Here is a 16,979-nt window from a genome sequence, read left to right as displayed (position 1 = left end):
TGAGCCATAAATTACATTTGTTTGAGGGGTGGAAATCTGTCCTCCTCTCAGTTCTCACACTCTGAAAATGAAGCCTTTTCTTCTCTCGTCATATCTCCGCGACGGAGGTACAAAGAGCTATGTAAATCACAGTCAAAATACACCAAAGTCCGCTGATTCACCCAGTACAAGAATTATTCTGCTAGCCCTCCTAGTTTTTGAGTTACACGACGTTTTGTAACTCCAAAAAACGGCGCTTTTCGCCTCTCACCGCGATCTATTTCTGATTGCTGATCTATTTGTTTTTCAGCCACCCACCCCCTTGCCAGGTGGCGCAATCAGTAATGACACGGCTCTGCACCTGAAAGGTCGTGGGTTCAATCCCACCTTGCTTCAACATTTTTTTTTCATTACAAATTTAAACACTATCACAGACCTGTCATTTATATTGATCATTTATCACAATTCTGCAAAGTTTCATAATTTTAGCAGCTTTTCTAATATAGACCGAAATACATACAAGTACACAGCCTAATGAAGCACACAGAGGCAGTAGCTCTGATTGGTGAATTTGAGCAGAATCAGGTTGTTCTTTCATTTCATTTCTTTATTTATTTCACACATGGTTCATCGTGTTTCTTTTTCTACATACAGAACCTTCTGCCTCTTTTCAGCAGAAATTCTGCCTCTTTTCAGCACAAATTCTGCTGATTCATCTCTTTTCAGCGCAACGTTCTGCTTCGTTGCCTCTTTTCAGCAGAAATTCTGCTCATTCACCTCTTTTCAGTGCAACGTTCTGCTTCTTTGCCTCTTTTCTGCAGAAATTCTGCTGATTCATCTCTTTTCTGCTCATTTCAGCCTTTTCACCTTTTTCAATGCTTTCATCTTTTTCAAATCATAGAGTTCAAATCAAAATATAGTATTTTTACCAAAGCATTGTATTTGTACGGAGTACAGTATTTCTGCCAAATCATAGAATTACTGCAATTTCATAGTATTTTGAGGAATCCCTTTTGTTATAGTATTACTTCTAAGTCATAGTATTTCTGCTTTGTCATAGTATTTGTACTGAAACATTGTATTTCTGCCAAATCATAGTATTACTGCTATTTCATAGTATTTGAGTGAAATTACAGTGTTTCTGCAAAAACATTGTATTTCTGCTACTGTATTTCCGCTGTATTACGTAGTGGCAAAGTAGGAGGCTGACTGTTACTAAGTGCATCAGTGTACATAGGTCATCTCTTGTGTTGGAGTGCCCTCTTGTGGCGCCTTTTGGGTAGTGCCTTACTAAATGTGAAAATGTGAACACTGCAAAGAAGTGGTATCAGACTGGTTTGTAGTGGAGGAATTTGTTGCCAGTTTCTTTCATCTTTAATCCGTATTCATGTTGTAATGTAGTAGTACCACAACATGGCAGAAACACTATGTTTTGGCACAAATACTTTGATTTGGTATACTTTAGCTTCTTCACCCCTTTTCAGCACAAATTCCAGCTTTTTTGGCTGTTTTCAGAAAAAAAACCTCTTTTCAGCAGAAACTCTGCTGATTCATCTCTTTTCAGCGCAAGTTTCTGCTTCTTTGCCTCTTTTATGCAGAAATTCTGCTGATTCACCTCTTTTCTGCAAAATTTTCAGCCTTTTCACCTCTTATCAGCACAATTCTCAGCCGCTTCTGCTCATTCCACCATAATTGTCAGTCTTTCCATCTCTTTCCATCTCTTTCCTTGTGAGAGTGAGTTTGGCACAGTGAGATGAGTCTCTGCCTTGAGCCCAGGAGGGCCAAGTTCGATTCCTCCTCAGGGAGGCATTTTTTTTTCACACCACCATAAACTTTTTGCAACTTTTCATCTTTTTCAGCTTTTCAGCAGACAGCTTCAGCGTTAAGGCATCCACACAGCATTTTCGCAGGAAATGCAAATTTTCTAGTTCTTTATTATACTTTATTCTGGTTGCTTCCGTACGTTTTTTGTCGTTTAACTACTCCCTCAGTTTTCAGCCGATTTTCTCAGTTCAAACTCTATACTGTTCTGCTCTTTCTGCTAATTATTGCTATGACTTTTGGTGTTTATTACTATTATACTTTTTAAAATATTACACTTTTTTCCTTTAATTTGTCCCATTGAAATGAATGGAAAACTTCCACAATTCTGCTAAAACTTGCTTGTTTTTCAAACTTAACTACTTCCTCATACTTTCACCTAGAAACTCCATTCAAACTTTAAAATGTTCTCAGATCATTGGGCTATTCCTGTATGATTCAGCTTTTTCAGATCTTCTACCATTTTAATTTTATACCTCTTTAAGTTTTCAGTTGCAAAATTGTGATTTTTCAGAAAATACATGCGTTGTTATGGTTGCTATGCAATTAACTCAGAGTGGACAGTGAAACTTTCTGAATTTTCTCTTCATGTCTGAACAACTTCTTGCTACTGGCTCAATTTCCACTCAACCCCCACAAATTATACATCAAAACGTAGGTATTTTTGCTGGCTTTCAGAAAATGTCACTATCATTGTTGTGGGACCTACAGATGTTTTGCAAATCTCCTCAGAGCAACATAAAGTCTGAACAGTCTCCACAGAAAGTCAATGGAGAGTTTGTTCAAAATCACCGCTGGATTTCTCTAATGAGAGGCATTTTCAAATTGTCATATCTCCTTAACGAAACAAAGTGGAGACATGAGGCTTGTGCAAATATATCTTCAGACACTCCTGATGCTCACAATTCAAGAAGTTTTTTCTCACCTATTACCGTTTGGCCATGAATTACACTTATTTGAGGGTAGGAAATTTGTCCCTCGCTCAGATTCTACAGATTTCAAACTCTGGAAATGAGGTGCTTTTTTCTCTCGTCATATCTTTTTGATGGATTTCCACAGAGACCTGGAAATTTCCATGACTGTTCAGCAAAGCCTGCTGTTTCTTACGGTGAAAGAATGATTTTGATGCTCCATGTAGATTTAGAGTTACAAAATGTTGTTTGAGGGCAAGTCAATGCAGTTTTGCTTTGTCTCTACTCAGTTACAGTGTATTACACGTCATATATCTTCAATAATTTATATTTTATCTCTGAATTATGAATACCTGCAGATTCCCCCATCTCTTCTGAACAAAACGGTGTCAGAATGAGTGTTCTAGCCCCTACGGTTAGGAAATTATGGCCATTTGTTCGAGGGGAATCCTGAATGTGAGAAATACACTGAAGAAAACTCATACTTCTCTCTGTGTCTGTGTGTGTAAGGGCTGATTACAGCAGGTGCAGCCAATTTAGCTGACCTAGATATGCCAAGCCCAGGCTCTTAATAGCCACTGTTCCCTTTAGGCTCTGTGTATGTGTGTGTGTATCAATATTTCTCCCATGTTAAAGTATTACTCATCCATAATAGTATTTCTGCTAAATCAAAGTACTTCTACTACATCTTAGTACTTCTGCTCAATCATAGTATTTTTGAAAAATCATGGTATTTGTGCCAAATCATGGTTTTGGGGCCAAATCATAATATTTATTTTATGTGATGAGATTACTACTAAGTGGAGGAATGTCTGTTATGTTATAGTATATGTGCTGAATATAGTATATCTGCCAAATCATAGTATTTATCCCAAATCATAGTATTTATGCAGAATTACAGTATTTCTGCTAAAAAGCAGAAATAGTACCTTTTAGCAGAAATTTCTGTCAAAAGATATTATTTATATTAAAACATAGTATTTCTGCTAAATCATAGTATTTCTGCCAAATCATAGTATTTGTACTTATTCATAGTACTTGTGCCAAATCATAGTATTTGTACCCAATCATAGTATTTCTGCAATATCATCGTATCTGTGCCAAATCATGGTATTTGTGCCAAATCATGTTATTTGTGAGCAATTAAAATTTCTGTTATGTTATAGTATTACTACTAAGTCGTAGAATTTCTGTTATGTTATAGTATATCTGCTGATTATAGTATATGTGCCATATCATAGCATTTATAGCAAATCATAGTATTTGTGCCCAAACATAGTATTTCTGCCAAATTGGAGTATTTGTGCAAAAACATACTATGTCTGCAAAATCACATTATAACTGCTATGTTATAGTATTAGTACTAAGGCATACTATTTCTACCAAATCATAGTATTCCTTCAAAACCATAGTATTACGGCAATTTCATAGTATTTGAGCGAAATTGTAGCATATGTGCAAAAACATAATATGTCTGCAACATCACAGTACATCTGTTATGTTATAGTATTACTACTAAGGCATAGTATTTGTGCCAATTCGTAGTATTTGTACTAAATCATAATACTTGTGCCAAATCATAGTATTTGTTGCAAATCATAGTATTCAAATCAAAATATAGTATTTGTACCAAAGCATTGTATTTGTACGAAGTACAGTATTTCTGCCAAATGATAGAATTACTGCAATTTCATAGTATTTTGAGGAATCCCTTTCGTTATAGTATTACTTCTAAGTCATAGTATTTTAGCTTTGCCATAGTATTTGTACTGAAACATAGTATTTCTGCCAAATCATAGTATTACTGCTATTTCATAGTATTTGAGTGAAATTACAGTGTTTCTGCAAAAACATTGTATTTCTGCTAAATCATAGTATTTCTGTTATATTAAAGCACTCAATTATAGTATTTGCGCCAACGTTTAGTATTTCTGCCAAATCATATTATCTCTGCTAAATCATAATGTCTGCCAAATCATAATATTTGTGCCTAAGCGCAGCATTTGTACCAAAACATAGTATTGCTGCTATATCATAGTATTTGAGCCAAATCATAGTATATGTCCTAAAACATAGTATTTCTGCCAAATCATAGTATTTGTCCTAAAGCTTAGTATTTCAACAAAATCACAGTATTTCTGCTATGTTATAGTATTTGTGCTTGTAGAAAAACCTGTGTTAGTGTGAGCTACATTACCCAGCAGCCTCTGTCAGTGAGGGAATTCATGGGACTTCTGAGCTAGATGGTCTTCCTTCGTTCCTGGGCTAACGATTGAGGAGAAAGCTGCTGGGAAGGGGAGCAAATAGCCCATCCTGTATTTGTTGGGGATGGTGTGTGTCACATAAACGTGAGTTAATGTTCCATGCTTAAGATGTTTACCCTGCTACTTGTGTGTATTGGTTTTAGTTACCTTTAGCGTATGTGCTAGTTAGCGATAGCTATGGCAGCCCAGTTATTTTATTGTTTTGTGCTTGTTCCTGCTTTGTTTGTTCCCCCTGCAAATTTATGTGAATTTGTACACTGCAATATCGCTGTATTACATAGTGGCTAAGTAGGAGGCTGACTGTTACTGCATCAGTGTACATAGGTCATCTCTTGTGTTGGAGTGCCCTCTTGTGTCGCCTTTTGGGTAGTGCCTTAGTAAACATGAACACTGCATCTCTCTCGTCATATCTCCGCGACGGATTTACAAAATCGCAGTCAAAATACACCAAAGTCCGCTGATTCACCCAGTATAAGAATTATGCTGCTAACCCTCCTAGTTTTTGAGTTACACGAAGTTTTGTAACTCCAAAAAACGGCATTTTTCGCCTCTCACCGCGATCTATTTCTGCTTGCTGATGTCTTTGTTTTTCAGCCGCCCGCCCCCTTCCCAGGTGGCGCAATCAGTAATGACACGGCTCTGCAGCTCAAAGGTCATGGGTTCAATCCCACCTTGGTCAACATTTTTTTTTCACTACAAATTTATACACTATCACAGACCTGTAATTGATATTGCTAATTTTTTTCACTACAAATGAGTAGTGCAAAAACATACTATGTCTGCAACATCACAGTATATCTGTTATGCTATAGTATTACTACTAAATCACAGTATTTCTGCCAATTCAAGGAGGCTGACTGTTACTAAGTGCATCAGTGTACATAGGTCATCTGTTGTGTTGGAGTGCCCTCTTGTGGCGCCTTTTGGGTAGTGCCTTAGTAAACATGAACACTGCAAAGAAGTGGTATCAGACTGGTTTGTAGTGGAGGAATTTGTTGCCAGTTTCTTTCATCTTTAATCTGTATTCATGTTGTAATGTAGTAACTTTTGTGGCACAAATACCACAATATGGCAGAAATACTATGTTTTGCCACAAATACTTTGATTTGCTATTCTTTAGCTTCTTCACCCCCTTTCAGCAAAATGTTCATTTTTTTCACCCCTTTTCAGCACAAATTCCAGCTTTTCTGGCTGTTTTCAGAAAAAAAAACTCTTTTCAGCAGACACTCTGCTGATTCACCTCTTTTCAGCGCAACGTTCTGCTTCTTTGCCTCTTTTCTGCAGAAATTCTGCTGATTCACCTCTTTTCTGCAAAATTTCCATCCTTTTCACCTCTTATCAGCACAATTCTCAGCCACTTCTGATAATTTCAGCAGTCTATCCACCTGGTCTTTGAAAGAATGAGTTTGGCTCAGTTAGATGAGTAGCTGCCTTAAGACCAGGAGTGCCAGGTTCGAATCCTGCTCATCGCAAAATTTCTTTTCACCACTTTTCAGCAAAAATTTCTCAGTCTTTACCCCTTTTCAGTAGAATATTTGGCTTTTCACCACTTTTCAGCAAAAATTTGTGCTTCTTCACCTCTTTTCAGCAGAATTTTCAGTTCTTCACACCATACAATTTTTTGCAACTTTTCATCTTTTTCAGCTTTTCAGCAGACAGCTTCAGCATTAAGGCATCCACACAGCATTTTCGCAGGAAATGCAAATTTTTCTAGTTCTTTATTATACTTTATTCTGGTTGCTTCCGTACGTTTTTTGTCGTCTAACTACTCCCTCAGTTTTCAGCCGATTTTCTCAGTTCAAACTTTAGAAAATTCTGCTCTTTCTGCTAATTATTGCTATGACTTTTGGTGCTCATAACTTCTATACTTTTTGAGATATTGAATTTTTTTTGCAATATTTTTTGCCCATTTCTGCAATATTATCAGTGGTGTCACTGATTTTCTTTGCCGGGATTACCTGTGTTTCAGCTCAGTGAGATGAGCATCCGTTCTCAGACTGGGAGGCCCGGGTTCAAATCCCGCTTATGGCAACATTTCTTTCAGTTAACACTTAAACTTTTTTAACTCAATTTCAGCTTTTTCACCCCTTTTCAGCTAAATTTTCAGTTTTTTCACCACTTTTCAGCACAAATCCCAGCTTGTTCAGCTATTTTCAGCAAAAACATCTTTTCAGCAGAATTCTGAAAAGAGTTCTGCAGAACTCTTTTCAGCAGAAATTCTGCTGATTGAACTCTTTTCAGCAGAATTTGCACTTCTTTTCAGCCCAAATTCTGCTTATTCACCTCTTCTGCAAAATTTTCAGCCTTTTCGTCACCTCTTATTAGCACAAATCTCAGCTGTTTTCAGAAAAAACAGTTTTGAGCAGAAATTCTGCTGATTCACCTCTTTTCAGCACAACTTTCTGCTTCGTTACCTATTTTCAGCAGAAATTCTGCTGATTCACCTATTTTCTGCAAAATTTTCAGCCTTTTCACCTCTTATCAGCACAATTCTCAGCAGCTTCTGCTAATTTCAGCAGAATTGTCCGTCTCTCCACCTCTTCTTTGCGAGAATGAGTTTGGATCAGTGAGATGAGTAGCTGCCTTGAGTCCAGGAGGGCCAGGTTCGAATCCTGCTCAGCGCAATTTTTTTTTTTTCACCACCATGCAACTTTTCATCTTTTTCATCTTTTCAGCAGACAGCTTCAGCGTAAAGGCATCCACACAGCATTTTCGCAGGAAATGCAAATTTTTCCAGTTATTCTTCAGTTTCCGCCTGAAATTTTGCAGCGAAACTCGCCCCGCAGTTTTGAGACAATCTTCATATATGTTACCTCATTTTGTGTGGCTGCATCTGGAATGGTGTGCTATGACTTTTGGTGTTTATGACTTTTATAGTTTTTTTAATATTAATATTTTAGTGAAAATTTTCCCGCGCTTCTCTGCCGCACAGTTTTGACACAAGGGTTACATATGTTACATCATTTTGTGCGGCTGGAGCTGGACTAGTATGGTATGACTTTTGGTGTTTATGACTTTTATAGTTTTTGAAATATTTAGATTTTAGTGCAAATTTGGGCCAATTTCTAGGCTCCTGAGAAAGAAACTGACTTTTGGCCCCATAGAAACAGACGTCATTTGTGGTGTGTTGGCTCTCTCTAGTGGTATACCGGGAGTAGTACGGGCTAAAAGTTGTATTCTTATCGGAAAACTCCATATCCCACAATTCATAGCACGCCTCTGCCAGTGAAACAATGGCGGACACCACTTGGATTCTATAATGCTTTTTTTGGTGTTTCTAGGTCACAAAATAAACTTTTAAGATATTTTCAGGCGAGAATGTAGGTGTGTAAACTTCAAATATCTGCTCGTTTTATCAAGACATCCCATATTCTCTTACGTGTTGTTGATAGCCGGCTAGCTAGCTAGCGCCGCTAGCGTAGCTAGCTAGCGCTGCAAGCTAGCGCCGCTAGCGACCCTTCGTGAAAAAGCACCCAGGTTTGGCTTATAGTGAAGCGGCAGAAAGTCGTGTCAACACCCGATCGCTCGCCAAGGGTCTGCGTTTAGCTGGACTTATTTTTCATTTATATGGGCCAATGATGCTGGAAACCGAAGGCAGGAGCGTGAGGTGAACTGAATTTCAGGTAAGAAGTTATGAACTGCACTCTATTTGGGTCAGATATAAACCTAGTTTAGGTGTAATTTATTTTCGTTGACCTTTTACAATCGTACTGCCACGGGAGTTTATATACAGCTGTGTGCGCGCTAAGTTACTGACGTTGGACTTTATTTTATTCATAAGGGTTAGTTCATAGAGTCAGAGAAAATATTATGATTTATTCTGTCATTACGAAGCCTCCCCTGTCATTCTCTCGCGTGTTGAAACTTCAATCATGAAACTGATCAATGATCGGCTTTTCGCTCTTGTTTATCGTGCTAAACAACAGCAGCACGTTTAAGCTTGATCAGCTGTTGTTAGAATTCTTTTGATTTTAATTTCTAGTATCAGCTGATGTTTGCTGGAGCATGAAGATGAAATCAGGAGATGTCCTTACTGAATCATCAGAGCTGAACTGGTGATGGAGAAACAGGTTTACACTTTAGGTGACATGAATGAGTTGAAGGGAAGTTATGAGTTGTTTCTGAGAGACAAATAAAGACCACGCTCCTTTTTTGTGTAGCTGACAGCTGGTAACTGTGCAGGGGCGGATCTAGCAAAGCTTTTGCCGGGGGGGGGGGGGGGGGGGGGCAGCTAGGGCATTAACAGAGAAAGGTGGACACAAAGATATACTTTTCTTTCTTACTCTCATATAAAATATTTAGCTTTTATTAAATAGTTATCTGAATCTCACAACCAAAGTTTGTTTAATAATACACAAGATTGGCTGTAGACCATTGTTCATAATCCCGAACACTGTGTAAAAATAACAAAAAACAAAAAGTGAATGCACAGCCGGCTGTGTGGGTAAACCAACCATGTGTGAAAAGTGGTCCATAACGTAATGCTTCAAAGCGTGTTCATGCAAACATTGTCGGGTCTGCCGTGGTACAATGGGACTTCTGCTCATGAACCTGTGTGCACAGCGTCTGCAAATCGGCGCTGTACGAAGTAACTTCATCTTTACACAAAACTGTAAGCTGTCATCTGTGAAGCGTGAGCGGTGTTTGTTTTTACCATAGTTCATGGTGGAGAATGGCTGCTCTTCTGAGTTTTGCTCTCTGTAGCCGTATGAATGGCAAACTACACTGATTACTAGCGGCATAGGCACACTTAAAATTTCTTCTGAAATTTTCGCTTTCTAGTTTTATTGTTGTTGTCTGTTGTCCTCCTGGGCCTTACTCTGAGTTTCTGATTTCCCCAAATTTGTGTGAGATTTGTGTGATCTTCATGATTTTTAGCTCTTAACCGTCAATGTGCCTAGTAGACCCATTTAGAGTAATGATATATTATAAGAGTTTCAATCAGGATCTGGAGTGCATCACAGCACAGAAACAGCTTTAGTGAAGGTTACAAATGATCTTCTTTTGGCCTCTAACAGTGGACTCATCTCTGTGCTTGTCCTGTCAGATCTCATTGCACCATTCAACACTGCCGAGCACAATATTTTACTACAGAGATTAGAACACATAAAAGGTACTGCACTGGAGTGGTTTGAAACATATCTGTGTCAAAGAATAGTTTGTCCATGTAAACTTGGAGCTTTCTTCACACATAGAAGTTTTTCGTGGACTTCCACTGGATTCTGTGCTGGAACCAATTTTATTTAAATTATAAATGCTTCCTTTAGATAATCTTAGTAAAAAACTGCATCCATTTTCATTGCTATGCAGATGATACACACCTTTATTTATTCATGAAGCAAGATGAGACAAATCAAATTTTGACCAGGATATGTCCTTCAGTGCACATATTAAACAACTATGTAGGACTGCTTTCTTGCATTTTTGCTATGTCTCTAAATTTAGAAACACCCTGTCAAGAAAAACTAGTTCCTGCATTTATTACTTCTAGACTGGACTACTGTAAAAAGAAAAAGAATGCTTCAGATCCCAGGAACAGCTCTAGTAGAAATCACTACTGATCTTCTGCTTGCAGCTGACTCTGGACTCATCGCCATCCTCATTCTCCTTGACCTTACAGTAGCTTTTGATACTATTTCCCACCGCATCCTTCTTTATAGATTAACATCTATTAGGATCAGTGGTACAGCACTCGCCTAGTTGACCTTGTATCTCTCTGGCTACTCACAGTTTGTTCAGTTACTCACAGATCAGTATCTACTCCAGTTAACTCCGGTGTTCCCCAAGGCTCTCTCCTGGGTCCTTTTTATTATCTATCTCCTACCCCTAGGTAATATTTTCAGGAAATATAACATCCAGTTTCACTGCTACGCAGATGACACCCAGCTCTACCTATCCTCCAAACCCACAGCTACTCTCCCACCCACATCCATTTCTGACTGTTTAAGTGAAATCAAGGTCTGGTTTACTCACAACCTTCTTAAAATTAATGGCAATAAAACAGAATTAATTCTAATAGGCACCAAATCAAAACTGACTAAAGTTCCAACCAGAAATCTTTCATTATCCATTAATAACTCTGTTGTCACACCCTCCCCTCAGGTTAAGAGTCTTGGTGTCATCCTCGATAGGACTCTTTCCTTCACAGCACATATAATTAATATTTTCATCTCTGTAATATTAACCGCCTTCGTCCCTCACTCACTCCAAACAATACTTGTCAATGCTCTTGTCACATCTCTTTTAGATTACTGTAATTCTCTTCTCTGTGGTCTACCTCATAAATCTCTCCATAAATTGCAGATAATTCAAAATACAACTGCTCGTATTGTATCCAGAAATAGATCCACTGAACATATAACAGCTGTTCTTAAACAGCTCCATTGGCTTTGAGTTCACCTCTGTGCCAATTTCAAGATCCTGCTTCTTACTTTCAAAGCCCTTCATAACCTCGCTCCATATTTATCTGACCTCCTCCAAACATACTCACCCCCTCGTGCACTCTGCTCTTCTTCAGCTTCCCTTCTGTCTGTTCCACCTGCTCGCCTGACTACCACGGGACTCAGAGCCTTTAGTTGTTCTGTCCTGAGACTTTGGCCGCACTTCCAGCAGATCTCCAGACCACAAACCGTCTCTTCACTTTTAAATCCTTTCTTAAGATTATCTATTCAGAACTGCATACCCTTCATTATGACTCCATCTTAGTGCATTTTTACTTTGATTTGACTTTTATACTTTCATACTTGTTTTTATTTTTTATTTACCTTATGTTTTTATTTTGTTTTACTAATCTAAGGTGACCTTGAGGGTCTTTAAAGGGGCCTATAAATAAAAAGTATTATTACTGTAATTCATTATTATCAGGAAGTCCTAAAAACTCGCTGAAAAGCCTTCAGTTAATCCAAAATGCTGCAGCAAGAGTCCTGACAGGGACTAGAAAGAGAGAGCAGATTTCTCGTACACTGCCTTCTCTTTATTGACTCTCTGTTAAATCCAGAATTCAAAATCCTGCTCCTCACAAACAAGGTCTTGACCCATCTGTCTCTCACCTGTCAGGAGGGATATTATACCCCTTATGTCAAACTGAGTGATTTGTGGCCCCCAATAAAATATTCATGAGCTCAGGAAGTAATAAAGGAAGTAATACAAATATGATATTCATAAAAAATATGATATTAATAAAATTATGATATTCATAAAAATTATGATATTCATCCAAAATATGTTAGTTCATAGCTCATTGCTTTTTCTTCCCCCCCAAAAGAACTAATTGATTATTTAGAAAGTTTATATATCAAATAGCATTCTTTTATTTTTAAGCCATTAAAAAAGTTTTTACTTTTTTCCCCTCTGTTTACGTTTTGAGAGAATTTTGTCTATGTGATAGAGCTTATCCTTGACAAGAGCGATTTTCTGCAGCTCATGCTCGTAAAAACTACCGATAATTTCTTCCCCATCGTAATCTTTGATTTTATAAACAGGAGGGTCTCTAGGTATGCATTGGTCAATAGTAAATACCTCGCTTGTGAATGTTTGCTCATACCGCTTATCAAACACACCTCTAACTTTAGACAGCCTCACATGATCTCCCTTTTTAAATTTCACGGGCTTATTTCTACAACGAGAAGTGCCATATAGGTTTTGAAATACTAACGCTGTGTTGTCTGAATTGACTTCATTGGGGGGCATTTTTATGGAACGATGATAACTAGTGTTATAGCTGTGTAATAAATCTTGTAACACATCGATATATCTACGTGTATTTGCAGCAGTGAAATATCTATACATTTTACTTTTAAGAGTTCTATTAAACCTTTCACACACCGAGGCTTTTAGATCGCTCCCTGTATCAAAATGATTTATACCATGCTTTTTCATTAAAGATTGAAAACTGGAATTAAAAAATTCCTTACCACTATCTGTTTGTAGCTTTTGAGGAATTTGACTATCTTTTAAGACAGACTCAAAAGCCTTAGTGACCTGAACGCCTGTTTTGTTTTTCAAGACTCTTGCATAGGCTTTTTTTAGAGAAAACATCTATAACTGTAAGTAAATATTGATAGCCATTGTTATGCTCAGCTAACGCCCTCATATCACAAAGGTCTGCCTGATATTGATTAAGAGGTCTGGGGACAAACACACGGTTTCTCGGAAAGCGCAGGCGTGCAGCTCGGTGTAAGGTGTAAGCGTCCTGTTCTGCGAGGAAATTTTGAGCTGTTTGCGCGTTAATCTTTGTACCAGTTTCATCCTGCACGCTTTTAATCAATTTTTGCACTCCGCAAAAACTAGCAGGGTGAGATGGTTCGTAATATGCGCGTTTCAATAGTTTCTGCTCTGCCATGTGTGTTCTTTGAAGTTATGTTTAACTATGGTTTTATTTCATGATCGAGCAGTTACTTATCTCATGTAACAAGTTCATAAAAATATTTTATTTTTGTTGTAATTAAAACATTACACTTTCCGATTCTAGTAAAACAAAATAATGAGTTTGATTCTTGCAATGCTTTTCCAAAAAGGTTTTATTTCATGTAACGGATTTCCACAAAACAAATTATTTGATGTAATGAAAAACAATACAATTGAACGAGTAAAAACAAAAAACTGAAAAGTAAGAAAAAGAAACAGAGAAGAACAAGAAAGCTAAAAACAAGAAAAACAAAACGTGTTAAGAAAAAACGATTACTAGGAGAGCCAAAGTGAATAATTCTCGTCTAGTACTTTATGAATTATGGTGCGGGTAACTTCTGTGACGCTGGTGTCGATTTCTTGAAGAGTGGCCTCTATGTCGCGGGCATCTCTGAGTTCAAAGAGATAGGCCTGGGCCACACCTCTGACTTGAGCCGCTGGTGGTGAAAACCCCTCCAACCGTAAAATTTGTAATAATGTGTTGGTGAAATGTCCATTCCATAATCTTTTGCAGAGTTCATCATAGTACTTGAAAAATACATATTTTTCCAGGGGGAAAAGACAAGAATGGCGTCTCTGTGAGGGGTGGGAGACCTCACATCCTTGACACACATCTTGTCGGTGCTTCTGGAGTAGCGACATGATAAGGTACTTGACAGTTAATTTTATAAGTTCAAAAACAGCGGTGGGGAGTAGAGTCGCGGCCTCATCGTTGTCCACGGGCAGTTGTCCACGGAAGGCTGTCCGCGGTTCTCGCCGGGGTGGGGATCATTGTCGTCAGGCTCTCGGAAAAGAGCCCGGCACACAGGGTCGCCCAAAGCCCACAGCGAGGCCCCGGAGACTGAGGTGTCTGCCGGGGTCTGCTCCGGTGATTGCCAGCCGAGAGCAGCTAGTTGAGGGTGCCTGGGTGAATTCCAACCTTGAGGTGATGAAACCCTGGGTGGAGTATCTGCAAGCATAGCGGCCGGAGATGATGAGACCTGATGGGGGCTCGGCCGGTGTTGTTGGGTGAATGGTGGAAACACGTGGGCCTCTTTGAAAACCGGAGGCGTCTGCGTTTGCTGGTCCCTTGTTCACGGTTGCTGCGAGCTCGTTTCCCGCAGGCTCTTCTGGATTTCAGGGGTCACGATGAGGGTCAAAACAGCCCAGTCAGAGGAACTAAAGGCGATCCGCGGTGTCAGCGGACCAAAACTTTCACCTGCTTTTAGCTGGTAGAAATAGATTTGGCTCTCAGGGAGGCTGAAAGCATAGCCCCAAAACCCCCCGGTTTTGAGATGGAATCTCTCCTCCAACGGGATAGCAGATGCAGGTTGCACCCGGCAAAGATGCATTCGTGTGAGTTCTGCCGGCGCAGCGTAGGCTCTGTAGCTAGTTACTGGGGTCTGAGAGACCACAGTGAGGTTGGTAGGTCTGGCGGCCATGTTGTTTGTGAAAAAAAGAGAAAGGTTGATTGTTTTTTTTTCTCAGAGAAAAAAACAGTTAAATTTAAGCAGAAATTTTAGATTATTTATCCTGAATGCCAGCGAGAGAATAAACCAATCGCTGAGAAGGTAAATTGGACCTGTATCCGATTGGCTAACCGGGGTGCGAGTGGAGCCGCCCCTTTGTTATGTGATTGGCAGCGGGGCCGCCTGGGAGGCGGAGTTGGTGTCCGGCGCAAATTTCGAACGAAGAGCCCAAATCATTAAGCAGCAGATGTGGAGCGATCAACAAGGAAAAATTGTGCGCTGGCTGCGGCTGCGGGTCAGTGCGATTAAGAGCGAGGTAGAACTTAGACTCTGCGCTGAATTTTAGACGGAGCTAGTGAGAGGGCTGGTTTTTGAAGAAAAAAGACTAAGGGTTTTTTTCAGGATTTCCCCTGTTATCGCACCCAAGGCTTGGGGGTAGAGGGGTCCCTACAAGTTATTCTAGGGTTTTTTGTTGCGCGTGTATTTTGGATAGAAATACGGAGGGTTTTTTCAGGAGGTTTCCCTGCTTATTGCCTAAGGGTTGGGTGGGAGCAGAGAGAGATTTATCAGGTTATTCTAGGGGTTTTTTGTTGTGCGTTTTTTGGAGAAAAGAGTTTTTTTCAGGAGGTTTTTTTTGCTGGAAGCCGCGGTGCGTTTATGCTCGAGGGGATTGCGAGAGTTTTTTGCGACTCGGACTTTGATTCTAAATCTCCTTGTTCGGATTAAACAAATGCAAATAAAATGAAATAAAGTTTTCCCTGAAGGAATGCAACCTGTATGTCTGGCCATACTGAACGTTACAAAAGCACAAGTAAGTAACGTTACTAAGCACTTTTGCTCTGGTTTAACAGATTTTTCACACACACACACACACACACACACACACACACACACACACACAAGCACGGTCCCAGAGACACAAGCACGGGCCCAGACACAGGCGCGCGCACGAGCGCGCACAGACACACAGGCGCGGGCGGTGCGCGCTCACGCGCTGACCCACCACCAGATGGCGTTTTTTAAGCATAAAAAAGTAAAAACTTTTTTAATGGCTTAAAAATAAAAGAATGTTATTTGATATATAAACTTTCTAAATAATCAATTAGTTCTTTTTGGGGGGAAGAAAAAGCAATGAGCTATGAACTAACATATTTTGGATGAATATCATAATTTTTTATGAATATCATAATTTTATTACTTCCTTTACTTCCTGAGCTCATGAATATTTTATTGGGGGCCACAAATCACTCAGTTTGACATAAGGGGTATAATATCCCTCCTCCTGTCTGTCCCTGACCTGTTTTTCTGTCCCTCACCTGTCAGTCCCTCACCTGTCTGTTTCTCACCTGTCTGTCTCTTGCTTGTCTGTCCCTCACCTGTCTGTCCCCTACCTGTCTGTATCTCACCTGCTTCTCTGTCCCTGACTTGTCTGTCCCTCACCTGTCTGTCTGTCTGTCTCTTACTTGTCTGTCCCTCACCTGTCTGTCTGTCTCTTACTTGTCTGTCCCTCACCTGTCTGTCTGTCTCTTACTTGTCTGTCTCTCACCTGTCTGTCCCTTATTTGTCTGTCCCTCACGTGTCCTACTGTCCCTTACTTGTCTGTCCCTCACCTGTCTGTCCCTCACCTGTCTGTCTGTCCCTCACCCGTCTGTCTGTCCCCTACCTGTCTGTATCTCACCTGCTTCTCTGTCCCTCACCTGTCTCTCTGCAGACCTTCGTGGTTCTCAGTAAAGGAAACATCATTAACAGGTTTAGTGCTGACTCGTCTTGTTACCTGCTGAGTCCATTCAACCCGTTGAGGACCCTCGCCATCAAGACCCTTCTTCATCCATATCCTTTATGATGTCATAGTGTCAGGAGCCTCTGTGTGGTCAGGTTTTAGCTCTCTGGACCATGTGACCAAGTTAATCTGGATTAGATTAGATTTGTATTGTGGATTAGAGATGACAGGTGAGGTTTCCCTGAACTCTCACACTTTCTTCAGTATATTCATCCTACTGGCGATCCTGAGCTTCGGTGTTCTGCGGTTCAACTTTCCTGTAGTGGAGTGAGTTACACACACACACACACACACACACACACACACACACACACACACAGAAATCATTCATCAGGAGCAGAAAAACACGACAAAGTGATGAACAGATGTG

General features: G+C 39.6%; 2 protein-coding genes across 5 annotated transcripts in view; both read left to right on the top strand.

Annotated features, from left to right (window-relative positions):
- The window catches only part of LOC134630269 (sodium channel protein type 4 subunit alpha B-like), a 28,505-nt gene extending 11,833 nt beyond the window's left edge, over nt 1-16,672 (top strand). Inside the window, exon 4 of the mRNA XM_063477423.1 lies at nt 16,541-16,672. Coding sequence (XP_063333493.1) covers nt 16,541-16,672 — 132 coding nt within the window. The remainder of the gene's footprint in view (nt 1-16,540) is intronic.
- A 102-nt stretch (nt 16,673-16,774) lies between these two features.
- The window catches only part of LOC134630282 (sodium channel protein type 4 subunit alpha B-like), a 36,713-nt gene continuing 36,508 nt past the window's right edge, over nt 16,775-16,979 (top strand). For all 4 annotated transcript variants that reach the window (XM_065471436.1, XM_065471435.1, XM_063477438.1 and 1 more), the window contains exon 1: nt 16,775-16,876. The gene's annotated coding sequence lies outside the window, so the exon portion shown is untranslated. The remainder of the gene's footprint in view (nt 16,877-16,979) is intronic.

This window comes from Pelmatolapia mariae, linkage group LG7 (genome assembly GCF_036321145.2).
Source record: "Pelmatolapia mariae isolate MD_Pm_ZW linkage group LG7, Pm_UMD_F_2, whole genome shotgun sequence".
NCBI lineage: Eukaryota > Metazoa > Chordata > Actinopteri > Cichliformes > Cichlidae > Pelmatolapia > Pelmatolapia mariae.
Note: the sequence above shows the minus strand (reverse complement) of the source record. Positions and strands in the feature narration are given on the sequence as shown.